The sequence below is a fragment of the Castanea sativa genome, chromosome 1 (genome assembly GCF_040712315.1).
Source record: "Castanea sativa cultivar Marrone di Chiusa Pesio chromosome 1, ASM4071231v1".
Taxonomy (NCBI): Eukaryota; Viridiplantae; Streptophyta; class Magnoliopsida; order Fagales; family Fagaceae; genus Castanea; species Castanea sativa.
The window spans coordinates 84,114,210-84,128,922 of record NC_134013.1 but is presented as its reverse complement, the minus strand read 5'-3'; the positions used below and the strand labels follow the sequence as shown (position 1 = coordinate 84,128,922).

At 41.2% G+C, this 14,713-nt stretch overlaps 1 protein-coding gene across 1 annotated transcript; it reads right to left on the bottom strand.

The window, feature by feature from the left end:
* Nucleotides 1–11,069: 11,069 nt before the first annotated feature.
* LOC142635831 (uncharacterized) lies at nt 11,070–11,717 on the bottom strand. The gene has a single exon (XM_075809902.1). It carries the CDS (start codon nt 11,715–11,717, stop codon nt 11,070–11,072), a length of 648 nt encoding a protein of 215 aa, XP_075666017.1.
* Nucleotides 11,718–14,713: the final 2,996 nt, after the last annotated feature.

Genomic DNA, 14,713 nt, shown 5'->3' with positions numbered 1-14,713 from the left:
CTTAGTTTTTCCTTTCAATGAAGACCGGTTACCAGAAAAATATGAGAGAAAGAAAGTGTTATAAACTGGGCCCTTGTTTTCTTCATAGAAAACAAGAATGGAGCCCAGACCAATCCCACGAGATTACCACTTGAGCCCGAAGCTTGGATAGTAGTCCTCTTTAGAGTTACCAACTGGGCTGGTCAGGCCCAGTCCAATGATCAGCCCAATAAAATGGGTAAGTTGAAGTGTTTACGTTACCAAGGCCCAAGGTCTGTACAAGCAAGGGCCCAGGCTTGCCCATTTGTATAAGCGTGTCAAAGGCAATGGGCTTGCATCTAAGAAATTCGCCAAACCACTATGGGCCAAACCCACCAATCATCATCTGCATATCTGCACCATCCAAAATAGATGGATCCAACCCAAAAAAGCTTGCAAGAAGAAAATCTATGTAGGGGCTTTTTTTTTTTTTTTTTTTGGGTGGTGCAGCCACGTGTTAAGGGGAGAAAGCATATGATTTTGGGCCTGAGTTCTTAGTGAGGAGTCCAACCCAAAAACTCTTGCCAAACAGATTGTAGTTCGGCTGCTAACAAGACAGTCCAAACTCACGCCCACACACAAAAACACACAGAGAAAGTAGAACAAAAAGAATTGACCCAAGCAGGGTCTGAAGACTCTGAACTGATTAATCCAATGGCTTGTGGAATCGGATATATATTTTTTAATTATATTTAAATGATACATTGATACCAAAAGAGTAAAACTTGTTAACATTCATAGATATACTCAACACATTAATAAAAGGGTATTTTTTGTTGCACACAATGCCCATTATAACTAAAATTGTAACTTAAAGTCATGCTTTTAGTTATAATTGGCAGTGTGTGCAACCAGTTTTTCCATTAATAAAAATAGCTATTTAGTATAATTATAGTGAAATTTGACAAAGCAATGGTCAATTGGTAAAATAAGAAAGAATGTGGTTTGTACTGCTTGTATATATATATAAACGGAATTGAAGTAGTGATCTAGCCTTTAACCAAACTATTCTACTCCCTACCTATAAGATATTCCTCCCTACTTATAAGATATTCCAAGTTTATGTCACATCCTTTTTGGGGTTAGAAAGAATTTTTTTTTTTGGGTGGTGTAAATATGATAGAATTTCAACTTATGATATTTGATCTAAAATATCAATTAATTTTTGGTATAAACAAGGTTTGTGCCCCAAATCATTTATTCAATGACAAAAAATTTTATTAGTTGAGCTAATTAGAACAACTAAAAAGATATAAGTTAAGGAGGAAGAGGACATAATTCTCTTTTTAGTTTCTTAATTGAAAGAATTTTATCTCTTGCACCCCATATTATATTGTTTCCCAATATTTTCCTAATTATTAGATGTAGTAATGTTAAAAATACAACTTTTTACATTTTTCATAATTCACTTACGTGGTAAATTATGATTTGGATAACATCATTTTCACATTATTTCATTATTAAAAATTAAATTTTATTATGCATAATTCACAATAAGTCACATTAACAATTATGAAAAATTTTATGTCCTTAAACTTCTCATAATCATGCAAGAATTTTGGACATCGGAAAGAGGAGAGCAACACAACAGAGAAAGAAATATTAAAACACACTATCAAGAATCTAAAAATTATAGAAACTAGATTGTAAGTTTGTAACATGTGTTTACACATGAAAATATTTAATAATAGTGATAAATATTATGAATGGATTATTTGGCACCAAAATTAAGAAAATAAATTTGACATATGTGCAAAATTAGATAACAATTATGATATAATTATTAAAAACTAATTAGAGTCTTTGAATTTTAATTGTGTTTCAACTTTTATATAATATAATTATAATCCCAAATTTCTTCCATTTTCCCCTTTAAAACATATAATATATTAGGATTCTAGGTACTGTTCAATACCCCCTAAATTGCTCCATCTCGGGTCAATCCATTAATCTAGCCAAATCTGATGTGTTTTGCTCCCCAAACATGCCTAGGGAGGAACAAGTAAGTCTTGCCAGAACTCTTCAAGTCAATCTGGTTCAACATCCTAGCAAGTACCTTGGTGTTCAATTCAAGTTAAGAGGTAATAAAATTGCTGATTTTCAATTTCTCATTGATAAACTTAAAGCAAAGCTTCAAGGATGGAAAATGAAACTTCTTTCTCAAGCGGGTAGAACAACCTTAATAGCCTCTGTTCTACAATCCCTTCCTTTATATTCCTTTTCATACTTTAAAGTTCCAGACCATGTTTGTAACAAAATGGATTCTATTATTCGTGCAAAATGGTGGGGGTCATGAACATGGTGAGAATAAGCTTCATCTACTTAATTGGGAGAGGATCTATCAACCTAAAGGGAGAGGTGGGTTGGGAATTAAGAAATTCAAATTCATGAATCAAGCTATGTTGAATAAACAATACTGGAGAATTTGTCATAATCCCCAATCCCTACTTGCTAAAACCTTTAAGGCTAGGTACTTTCCTACTTGTTCTATTCATGACTATAGGCTTAAGCCTTATCATTCATGGGTTTGAGAAATATTACCAGCCAAGGAGATCATGTTTTAAGGGAAGGAAAATGGAGGGTTGGGGATGGGTACAACATCCCTCTAAATCATAGGTATTGGTTTCCTCTTTCAAATCTGAATTTATCACAGCATCATCTACCTACAGGTACTGTGGAGGATTTGATTGACCACAATAATAGAAGTTGGAAGGTGGATTTCGTTAGAAGGTTGTATCCGTTCCCTCAAGCATTGGAAATTCTTCAAATTCCAACTTCTAAGACAAATTCCGTGCAGGATAAGCTTCTTTGGAGGTTCTCTAAGAATGGGGAGTACCAAGTAAAGAAAGCTTATGAGCTTTTAACTAGAGATGATTCAAGTCATCCTAGATTTTTTCAAGCTACTATGGGATGGTGGAGAACATTTTGGAAAATCAAAGTGCCTCTGAAAATTAGTACTTTCATCTGGAAACTACTCCACAACTGTCTTCCTACTTTCCTTAATCTTCATGCCAGAGGTATAGCATCTTCAAAATTGTGTCTGTAAGGACCAAAAATCAGATATCAAATCTTACAACTACAACAACAGTTTCTGACTCAAGATCCAAATACAATGAATTTATAGAGAGGGTCACAACAACAAAAGTCCCCTTTTTCTGTGTCCTTCCTCTCTTATTTATACCCTTTGCCCTTATCATCCCAGCCCTACACCTCACCATCTACTCTATCCCTTTCTATTGACACCTGTCTGTTCCTTTGTAGTCGGTAGTGGAGAGAAGCTTTAGCTCTGTGTTTTGTACTGTTCAGGTCATTTCTACATTAATGCAGCGGACAAAGCTGGTACTTCCTATTCAATGCGGCCAGAACGGTTGGTACAGAACATTTAATGCGATGTTCATAGTTATCCAGCCACACCCAGATATGTGCAATATGTCTCCTACATCATCAGTCTCTTTTTCTTCCTTTATCCACCCGGCCCACTTCATCCTCGGGCCTCTTTCTTTATCCTTCTCGGCTCATTAAACCTTTCAATATGTCTTCGGGTCTTTGGCTCTTTGGATCCTCGGGTCTTCGGGTCTTCGACACCTCACAACAGCCCCCTTAACACTTGAGTTATTAACCATAAATTAATAACCAAGTTTTAACTTCTCAGGCACGCTTCTTACGTGCATTCTGCTTTCACACGTACAGACGTCTTTTCGCTGCCCACGACCCGCTTCTGACGCCTCGTAGTCCACGATGGAGCATTTATGGTGTCAGGCGGCTCGTTTCCTAGCGCACGTTTTACGGCTGGATGAATATCGTACGGCTCAGATGGCGATCTCAATTATGAGCGGGAAAGTTATCGCCCTTCCATCTTTATTTTGGTTTTCCCACCCCTATAAAAGCACACCTTCAACCTGGCTGAAGTTCATTTTGGCGTTTTGAAGGATTAAAGGAAGAGAGACCTCCCGAGGAACTTTTTTAAGCAGAGGTGTGTCCGCTCTCTTTTTGCCTCTTTCTATTTGTTTATTTTTCTTCTCCGGTCGTAAGGGTTAATGGGTAGATACGCTAAGTTAGTAAAAACGGATGAGGCAAAGGCCGCCTTTAAAACACAATATAGGGGACGATGTAGACATTCAGTATTGTGAGGAAGAAGAATGTCTACTCGTATCACGGCCACCCGAGTCAGTTTTAATTCCCATGATAGCTTTTATCGAGGGCGGGATGGAAATTCCCATGGGTAGGGTGACTCGGGATTTTCTTATAAACTATAGGCTTACCCCAGCACAATGTTCCCCTAATGTCCTTAGGATTTTAGGATGCGTAGATGCCCTTAATCGAAAAATGGGAACCAATTTAACTTGGCATGATGTAAATTGGGTGTACAACTGCCAAAAAGGGGACAGAACCAAATACTATATGAAGTGTAGGGTCCCCGCTGTTAGGCCGATCTCATGCTTGCCTGACTCAAGCAAAGGAATGGACGAGGATTACCTCATCATATCGGGAAATTGGCATGATGGCTTACACTGCCCTACCCAAGATGGGGTGCCAGGTAGGGTTCCCGAGGACCGACCAAATATTTAGGAATAACCATCTTCTGTTTATGTTTTCACCATTGATTAACTCTTGCTAACGATTTCACTCCTTACTGCAGACAACTACCACACTGCTCCAAATCTAGCCTCTGTGAACCGTCAGGATTTAAATAGGATTCTTCGATCAGAAATATTTTTACACAGAGACGGGCAACTCCGAGCAGCCCACGTCATTCTCGGCTACATTCCTTCTACCAAACGCTTCCAAAGTCCGAAAAACGTAATCCGAGCCAGGGATCTTCGGCTTGCTTGGATTGACGTTGCGGTTCCTGGATTTGTACTACCTACACCTCCTCCCGCAGGAACTCAGGATGCACAACTTCCCGCCCCTCTTGCCGCCAGACTACTTTACCTCCGGAGCAATCTGCTAATCTTTTGGTAGACGAAGAAAGAGCCTCAACTCCTGAGCCAAATCATCCCGAGGTAACAGAGAAAGACTTTGAAGTTTTCTACCGCGCAGACGCTCCTTGCAGCTCTAATCCTTCAACCAGCGCAATGGGCTTCCAAGAGAAAGAGCCTGACCTACTGGCCCTACTACAAGCATATGCAGGCGATTCTTCCCTCGCGATGCCTGTTCCTCTTTGTCCCATTACCCCAGCCGTGACACGTACACCTTCCTCGGAGGTTGCGGATAAAAAAAGAAAAAGGGGCCAAAGTAGCAAAAATATCATAGAAATCGAAGAAGGAGAGAACCCCGACCCTTCTTCTAAAGATATCAGGGCTGGAAAAGCCCTTTCTAAGAAAACTGCTCACACTGGACCTTCCAAGGACACCAGTAGTGAGTCAATAAGGAAGGCATCCATTTGGCACCCCAACTTCACCCTTAGTTCGGGTAGTCCAGTTTTGGATGACGCCAACCTTAGGGACCCGAAGAAGGGATCTTCAAGTTTGGTGGCCGAGTGTTTGGAGAAGGCTCTATGTCTTCCAGAAGACATGGCTGAACTGCGGTCTTTCCGCAAAAGGGAAGTCTCCTGTCCTTGAAACATGATTTAGCTAAGGTATTTTCCACAGTCTTTAACATTCCATCTTTACTTCGATGAAAACTTAATATATCTATCTTTCTTAAGTCTAACTTTCTTAACTCACACACTTTGTAGGCGGTCCAGGCTTCCTTCATGGTTGAGGAATGGGTGGACCATTCATTGGACTTGGCTAGGAAAGCTGAGCATAATGTTGAGGTGGCTGTGAAGGCCCAAAACGAAGTGGAGCAGAACCTGAAAGAGACCCTCACTCGCTTATCAGAGGTGGAAAAGGCTCAGAAAAATGCTGAATCTGCTTTGCAGAGCTATGAATCGCAGGCGAATCTTGCTCTCGAGGCTCAGAAACAAGCGCAAAACAGGCTTGCTCTTACTATTGTTGAGCTTAAACAAGCAAAGAAGGAGCTAGCCTCCAAGGAACAGGAGAAGGCTGATGCTGAGCAAGCAGCATATGATGCCGGGAGGAAGAAGGCAGCTGACAGCTTGACCGCCCAACTTAAAGGGGTTGCCAGAGCATTTTGCTTGGAAGTGTGGGGTTGGGCTTTGGATGCTGCCGAGGTAGCCACTAACTCTGAGCTCCGAGCTCCTGACAGTGTTTACTACCCCCCTGCCTTGCACTTAGCTCCTGCTCCCCCCAAGCCTACAAGTGACTCAACTACGCCCCTTCCAGCTCCTGATTCATCTAGTGCGCCAACAACTGAAAACCCCCCTCCTTCAGCCAAGCCCGTGGATGAAGTAATTGAAGCCGACCCCAATGAAGGAGAGCAGGCGAAGAAGAAAAAGAAAGAGAAAGAACCAGAGAAGAAGAAAGACAAGCAACCCATTGCTTAGTCTCGTTACTTTTTCTTCTTTGTTGATCTGCCGTTACCTTTTGTTTTTTTGTTATTGGTTTTATATATATATATATATATATATATATATATATATATATATATATATATATATATATATATTTTAAATGAATAGGTGTAAGGGACAGCATGGCTGCAATCTTTTTTGTTATGAATTTATTATAAGAAGCACCTATCTGTTCTTTTATTATGCGTTTGTCAATTCCTTACCTTGCCATTCAAATGTTAAATTTTCATGCATCCATGCATTGGATCATACCAACCAAAATCGCAATATAAGCCAACAATTGTTCGTTTTTACACTTATAATTTGAGAAACCAAGTTGGAAGCAAACTTAACTAAACAAACCTAATTATTGTTTAGATTAACGCCTGATCTTCATGCAATTTTAAGAAACAAAACAGGAAGTTAGCAAACTTAACACACATAAAGATTGCTTAAATTAACGCTTAACTTCATGAAACAAGAAGCAAAATTAACTTAACACACATAAAGATTGCTTAAATTAACACTAGACTGTTTGAGATTTAGACTATATGAAGCCGGCACTAATCCTTTCTTTTGGGAGGTTGTTAACCTTTAGGCTTATGACTCTTGGAGTCGTACGTGTCTCGTTTATAAGTTGTTAATTTCCCTTAGACTTGTGGCCCGAGGAGCCGAACAAGGACTAAGTTAAGTTTAACACTTGTATTTGTATACGTTGTTAATTTCTCTTAGACTTGTGGCCCGAGGAGCCGAACAAAGACTAAGGTCAGTTTAACACTTGTATTTGTATAAGTTGTTAATTTCTCTTAGACTTGTGACCCGAGGAGTCGAACAAAGACTAAGGTCAGTTTAACACTTGTATTCGTATAAGTAAAAGGAAATACATATGCTAATGAAGCAGGATGAGCATACCACTGATACAAAAGAAACCTCTTTTCTTAATAATAATAACGTCGTAAGTTATTTACATTCCAAGGGCGATGAACCACCCTTCCATCCAGATCCTCCAAACGATAAGCCCCTATACCTGCTACTGACGTCACTCTATACGGCCCTTCCCAGTTTGGACCTAACTTACCCCACGCAGGATTTCTCGCTGTTCCTACCACTTTTCTTAACACTAAATCGCCTGGTACCAAGGGTCTTGATTTAACTCCCCTATCATATGTTTGCTTGAGTTTTTGTTGGTAGTTTCCCATCTTCACACTGGCTACTTCTCTTCTTTCTTCGATGGTATTCAAACTATCATGCATCATGTCACGATTACTTTCATCATCATATTGGTCGGATTTCAAGGTAGGAAAACCCGACTCCAATGGGATTACAGCTTCCATTCCATACGTCATTGAAAAGGGTGTCTCGCCAGTCGATCTTTGGGGTGTAGTTCGATAGGCCCATAACACATGAGGCAATTCTTCTACCCAGCGCCCTTTAGCATAATCTAAACGCCTTTTTAACCCAGCCAAAATGACTTTATTTGTAACTTCGGCTTGACCATTTCCTTGAGGATAGGCCGGTGTGGAATATCCATTCCTTATTCCCATATCTGCGCAATACCGGCGGAAAGCCTTGCTATCAAATTGGAGTCCATTATCAAAAATCAAGGTGCGTGGGACTCCAAAGCGAGTTATAACGTTTTTCCAAATGAACCTCTTTGCATCCACATCCCTGATATTGGCTAACGGTTCGACTTCCACCCACTTTGTAAAATAATCTGTGTCGACTAGGAGCCATCTCTTATTACCAACTGCCTGAGGAAAAGGTCCAACGATGTCCAGACCCCACTTAGCAAAGGGCCACGGACTGGACAACGGATTTAAGACACCCCCTGGTTGATGAATGTTTGGCGCAAACCTTTGGCACTGATCACACTTTTTAGCATACTCCTGGGAGGCCCTTTGCATGTTTGGCCACCAATACCCTTGAGTCATAGCTCTATGGGCTAATGATCTTCCTCCAGTATGACTCCCACATATTCCTTCATGTAACTCTTCTAACAAGGGCTCTACAGCTTCTGGATGTACGCAGAGCAGATATGGCCTCGAGTAAGATCGTCTGTACAGCTTTTGTTCTTCCGACAGCCAGTACCGAGGAGCACTTCTCCGCACCTTCTCGGCTACCATCTTATCTTCAGGTAATTCTCCGTGCTGTAGGAAGGTAACAATCGGATCCATCCACCTTGGGCCCACGCGAATGCTATGAACCCGCACCGTCGAGATGCCTGTGAGGCTAGAAGTCAACAAATCCTCTACCATTACCATCCGAGGCAACTTTGAGCCCAGTGACGTGGCTAACATGGCCAACGAGTCGGCATGAGCGTTCTGTCCTCTTGGAATTTGTCATACTTGAAACCTTTTAAACAAACTTAACACCCCTTTGACTCGTTCAAGATACTTCTTCATTCTCTCATCTCTTGCTTCAAATTCTCCATTAACTTGTCCGATAACAAGTCGAGAATCACAATACAATTCCACTACTTCTCCACCCAGATGCCTAACCATTTGGGCGCCTGCCAGGAGAGCTTCATACTTGGCCTCATTGTTAGTGGCTGGAAATCCAAGCCTCAATGATTTTTCCAGAACTAGCTTCTCGGGAGTAATTAGCACAACTCCAATCCCGACTCCCTTTCGATTTGATGCCCCATCTGAATAGACTTCCCAAAGAGGGAGGTTCCCTAGCCCAACATTCATTACCGTTATCATTGCATCTTCTTGATTAGTTTCACTTTCTGTGAATTCGGCCACGAAATCGGCAAGAATCTGTCCTTTAATGGCTGTTCGGGGCATATATTTAACATCATAGGCCCTCAGCTTGGTTCCCCATTTGGCTACGCGACCAGTGTAATCAGATTTCCTCATGATAGCTTGTAGAGGTAACTGGGTAAGCACCACTACTGTATGAGCTTGAAAATAATGAGGCAACTTCCTTGTAGCATGTACTATGGCTAGCAGAGCTTTTTCCAAAGGTAGATATCGTTGCTCGGCCTCTTGCAAAGATTTGCTAATATAATATATGGGTTTTTGAACCCCGTCATCATTCCGTACTAGGACAAGACTTATAGCATGGTTCGTGACAGCTAGATAGGCATACAACACCTCCTCTTTTTCCGGCCTTGATAATGTCGGGGGGTTCATCAAGTATTGTTTCAAATCTTCAAAAGCCAAATTACACTCATCTGTCCACTGAAAATCTTTCCATTTGTGCAACAGACGATAAAAAGGTCGACACCTATCCGCAGACCGAGATATAAACCTATTTAAGGCTGCAAACATGCCAGCTAGCTTTTGCACCTCCTTAGGATTTCGAGGAGGGTGCAACCCTAATATGGCTTTAATTTGGTCAGGATTAACTTCAATTCCCCAATGAGTTATCATATATCCGAGGAACTTTCCCGAGCCTACCCCAAAAGAACACTTAGATGCATTCAAACGCAACTTGTACTTCCTTAGTACTGAGAATGTTTCGTGTAAATCCTTCAAATGGTCTCCCGTCTTTTTACTTTTGATCACCATATCATCGATATATGCCTCCATATTACGCCCCAATTGTGAATCAAACATTCTTGTCACCATTCGTTGATAAGTGGAACTTGCGTTCTTAAGACCAAAGGGCATTACCCGATAATGGTAATTGCCGTTAAGAGCCCGGAAAGCAGTCTTCTCCTGATCATTTAATGACATGGGGATTTGATGATAACCTTGAAAAGCATCCAAGAAACTCATCCGGGGATGCCCAACAGTTGCATCCACCAATTGATCAATTTTGGGTATGGGGAAGGGGTCCTTTGGACATGCCTTGTTCAGATCTGTGAAGTCAACACAAACTCTCCATTTGCCGTTCTTTTTTTTTACTACAATAGTGTTGGCCAGCCACTCGGGATAAAAACTCTCCTTAATTGCCCCTGCTTGCTTTAGCTTACTAACTTCCTCCTTAACTGCCTCTGCGTGCTCTTGGGATGCGCACCGAGGAGGCTGCTTCCGTGGTATTTTCGTGGGGTTAACATTCAAATGGTGGCAAATGAACTCCGGATCAATTCCCGAACATCATAGGTTGTCCACGCAAAAACATCAAGATTATCCTGTAAGAATTGCACCAACTCCTCCTTCTCCAGCAGTGGTAACTTTGATCCCACTTGAAAATATCTCTCCTTATCTTCTCCTATAAATATTTTGTCCAACTCCTCGGTAGAACCTCCATCCTTATCATTTCCCACTTCCTGAGTAGATTTCTTTAATTGCTATGATGGTTCCGGGATTTCCCCCGTTGATTGACTTGTTTTGATATTTGCAGACATTAAACACTGTCTCGCTACCAACTGGCTGCCATGTAATACTCCCATAGTTCCACGGACAGGATATTTCACCATTACATGTAGAGTGGACGAAACTGCCCCCATTGCATGGCGCCAAGGCCTAGCCAAAATAGCCGTGTACGGTGAATATGCCCTGACGACTATAAAGTTAACTTGAACTTCGGTACCCTCCACCTGTACAGGTAACCTAATCATTCCCCGTGGAATTACTTGCTTTCCGTCAAAGCCTACCAACGGGGAGTCATATTTTTCCAAATCCTCTTCTCTCAATTTTAAACCATTAAATAGATCAGGATACATAATTTCTACACCACTTCCATCATCCACCAGGACCCGCCTCACGTCTTATCCCCCGATGTGGATAGTTACTACCAATGCATCATCGTGGGGTTGATACGTGCCCTCCATATCTTTATCAGAAAACCCCAATACCGGCGTTGTTGAGGACCTCATTCTTTTAACCAGCTGATTGTTTTCCTCCATGGCTCCGTTACCAAAACCGTTTTGCACAGACATGATCCGCGAAGGATCCCCGACCTCTTCTCCCCGCTGCGTCAAAATGACGTTAATGGTGCCTAGAGCTGGATGGGGAGTATTGCCCCAATACCTCCGAGCACCTTGTTGTCCCCCTTGCCCGTCCGGTTTGGCCAGGAAGTGATTAATCTTCCCAGCTTTAGCTAATTGATTCAGATGATCACGCAATGTCCGACAATCTTCTGTAGTATGTCCCTTGTCTTGATGATAATGGCAATAAAGATTTTGATTCCTCACAGATGCATCTCCACTCATTTTGTTGGGTGGTCTAAAATACGGTTCATGCCGAATCTTCTCCAATACTTGATGTATAGGTTCCTTGAATAACGAATTAACCAGAGGAGTTTCAGCGGGCACTAGGCGATTTGAAAAGTCTCGCTTAGGCCGACTACCTTGAAACCCCATTCCCCGAAGATCTTTCTTCTCAGGATATACCCTCACCTTTCCCTTGCTTTGCATCTAATCTTCTTCCACCCGTTTATATTTATCTATCCGATCCATAAGCTGGCGCATATCTACAGCGGCCTTCATTGTCAAGGATTTTCTTACTCCATGCTCCGTGGGCAGCCCCACCTTAAAGGTTCTCACAGCCACATCTTCCACATCTCCATCAATTTCATTGTACATTTCCCAATATCGATCGGAGTAGGTTTTGAGTGTTTCTCCTTCCCTCATGGCCATAGATAATAGAGCATCCAAAGGTTTTGGGATCCTACTACATGTTATAAAACGTGCCCCAAATGCCCTAGTCAATTCTTCAAAGGACGCTAAGGAACCTTCCACCAAAGCATCAAACCACCGCATGGCTACTGGCCCCAAACTGGAGGGAAATACCTTGCACATCAGCGCCTCATTATTCGAGTAGACGACCATTTTTTGATTGAAGTGACTGACGTGTTCCACAGGGCCAGTCCTTCCATTATAAATAGTAAATATAGGTTGGGAAAACCTGCGGGGGAGTTTTGCCCTATGTATCCTGGCCACAAATGGGGATTTTGAAATTTGCCTCAGAGCTTTACCCATTGCATCGTTTCCATCATCGTAGTATGCTCCACTTTCACCGTGCGTCTCCTTCCACTTCTTTGTCCTACCACCCGAAGAAGCGTTAACACGGGCCTCATTGTTAAGAGACTCAAGCACTGGAAGCCCCTTTCCTCCAAATTCTGCTTCAGAACTGTCGCTGGAAGAACAAGAAGGGCTCTTCCTTCCCCGTTTCTTACTATCTAAACACCTGCGTAAATAATTTATCTCTGACTGCATTTGTTGCAACCTATCGTCCCGAGACATTTGCCCTTCAGTTGGTGATCGTTGCGCAGCCCCCTGACCGCTACGATATGATTCCACCACCACCCCTGAAGGATGTCCCTTCCCTACTCCATGTTGGAGACTTACAGTTAGGTCCCTTCTTCGCGAACTTACTGATTCTTCCCTTTCTGGACTCGCCTCTGCCATATGCCTTTAAACAGAACGTCTCACTTTGTTGTTCCCACAGACGGCGCCAATTGTAAGGACCAAAAATCAAATATCAAATCTTACAACTACAACAACGGTTTCTGACTCAAGATCCAAATACAATGAATTTATAGAGAGGGTCGCAACAACAAAAGTCCCATTTTTCTGTGTCCTTCCTCTCTTATTTATACCCTTTGCCCTTATCATCCCAGTCCTACACCTCACCATCTACTCTACCCCTTTCTATTGACACCTGTCTGTTCCTTTGTAGTCGGTAGTGGAGAGAAGCTTTAGCTCTGTGTTTTGTATTGTTCAGGTCATTTCTACATTAATGCAGCGAACAAAGCTGGTACTTCCTATTCAATGTGGCCAAAACGGTTGGTACAGAACATTTAATGCGATGTTTATAGTTATCCAGCCACACCTAGATATGTGCAATATGTCTCCTACATCATCAGTCTCTTTTTCTTCCTTTACCCACCTGGCCCACTTCATCCTCGGGCCTCTTTCTTTATCCTTTTCGGCTCATTAAACCTTTTAATATGTCTTCGGGTCTTCGGCTCTTTGGATCCTCGGGTCTTCGGGTCTTCGGCACCTCACAGTGTCCACTATGCAATAAGGAAGAAAAGAGTCATACCCACCTTTTTCTTCATTGCCCTTTTGCAAGAGCTTGTTGGCACGGGTCTACTTTGGCTTTACATACATCTGAGATCATCAACTTATCTGTGCAGCAATGGTTGACGCATTTAGTTTCAAGAAATTTTCAAAATGGTTCAGATTCTATGACTTTTTTGCAGGATGTTTTTGTCATTCTCTGGACAATCTGGACTTACAGGAACAGGGTGGTTCATCAAGGATTGAACCCGAATCCAGTGGAGATTATTTTAACAGCTCAAAATCTCTCTTGCAGGTACAAGGATTCTCTCTCAAGTTGCAGCACCTCAGCAAATAGAGAAGGCAGATGCACTAGAATAGAGGGGCAATCTGCAGCACGGGAATGGCAGCTAATTATCAAGCTTGCCGGAACGAGAAGCAGGAGACCAAGGCTTTGTTGGAGGCTATGGTTGAAGTTGGTCTGGCAACAAAGGACCAAGGCTTTCATCACGTTTTGTATCTCACTGATAGCAGGTAAGTTTATGTAGACTTTCAAGACGAAGAAAGCATCGGATTCGCTTGATAGTACTACATTGGCTAATCTTAGTTTTTTGTCTAACTCTAGGTTTTGTTGTGATGTGCTTTGTGTACCCCATGTGGTTGTTCAAGAGTCTTGGTCTGTAGCAAAATTGGCAACCTGTGTGCCAATTCATTTTTGTTGGTTTTCTCCAATTGTTGCTGGTTAGGTGTAACTTGTACTGTGTATATGTGTTTATCCCTTGAATGGTATGGAAAAAGGAAAAAAAAAAAACTTTTTTGACCTCTTTGATAAAAAAAGCAATGGCTGATATTAAAAGTAATGTTCTTAACTTTTGATCACAACCATTAAAGAGGTATTGCATTGTTATTGCACCTGATTTCAATCCTCCGCTCACACGTTCACTCACAATTTCAGAAAATTTTGTTTATTTAGGGCCGTAGTTTGTAAATATCTTGATTAATATTGTTATATTAATTTAAAATTTTGGTAGTGTTTGTGGGGTTAAAAAGTTGAGAATATGTGTAGTACCAATAAGAGAATAAAGTGGTTGAAAAAATGTTTGAAAGGTTGCTAAAATTTATGTAATTTTATAATATAAAAGTATTTTATGCTTTAAATTCTTGTTTATAGATTTCAAAATCATTTAATTAGTTTAAAAGTGGGTTTTAGTTAGCTCAATTGGTAAAGTTTTTAATGGTTGAATAAGAGATTTGAGGTTCAATTTTGCCTATACCAAAAACTAATTGGTGTTTAGGTCTGATGATGAAGAGCTATCATCAAGAATAGACGTTATAGGTTGAAGCTCTTTCTTAAAAAAAATTGTTTAAAAAATAAAATCTCTTTTAACCGTAAATATTATAATATGTTA

Excerpts from the sequence above, each read along its gene's own strand:
- LOC142635831 (XM_075809902.1), bottom strand. The coding sequence starts at position 11,717 with ATGCAAAGCAAGGGAAAGGTGAGGGTATATCCTGAGAAGAAAGATCTT.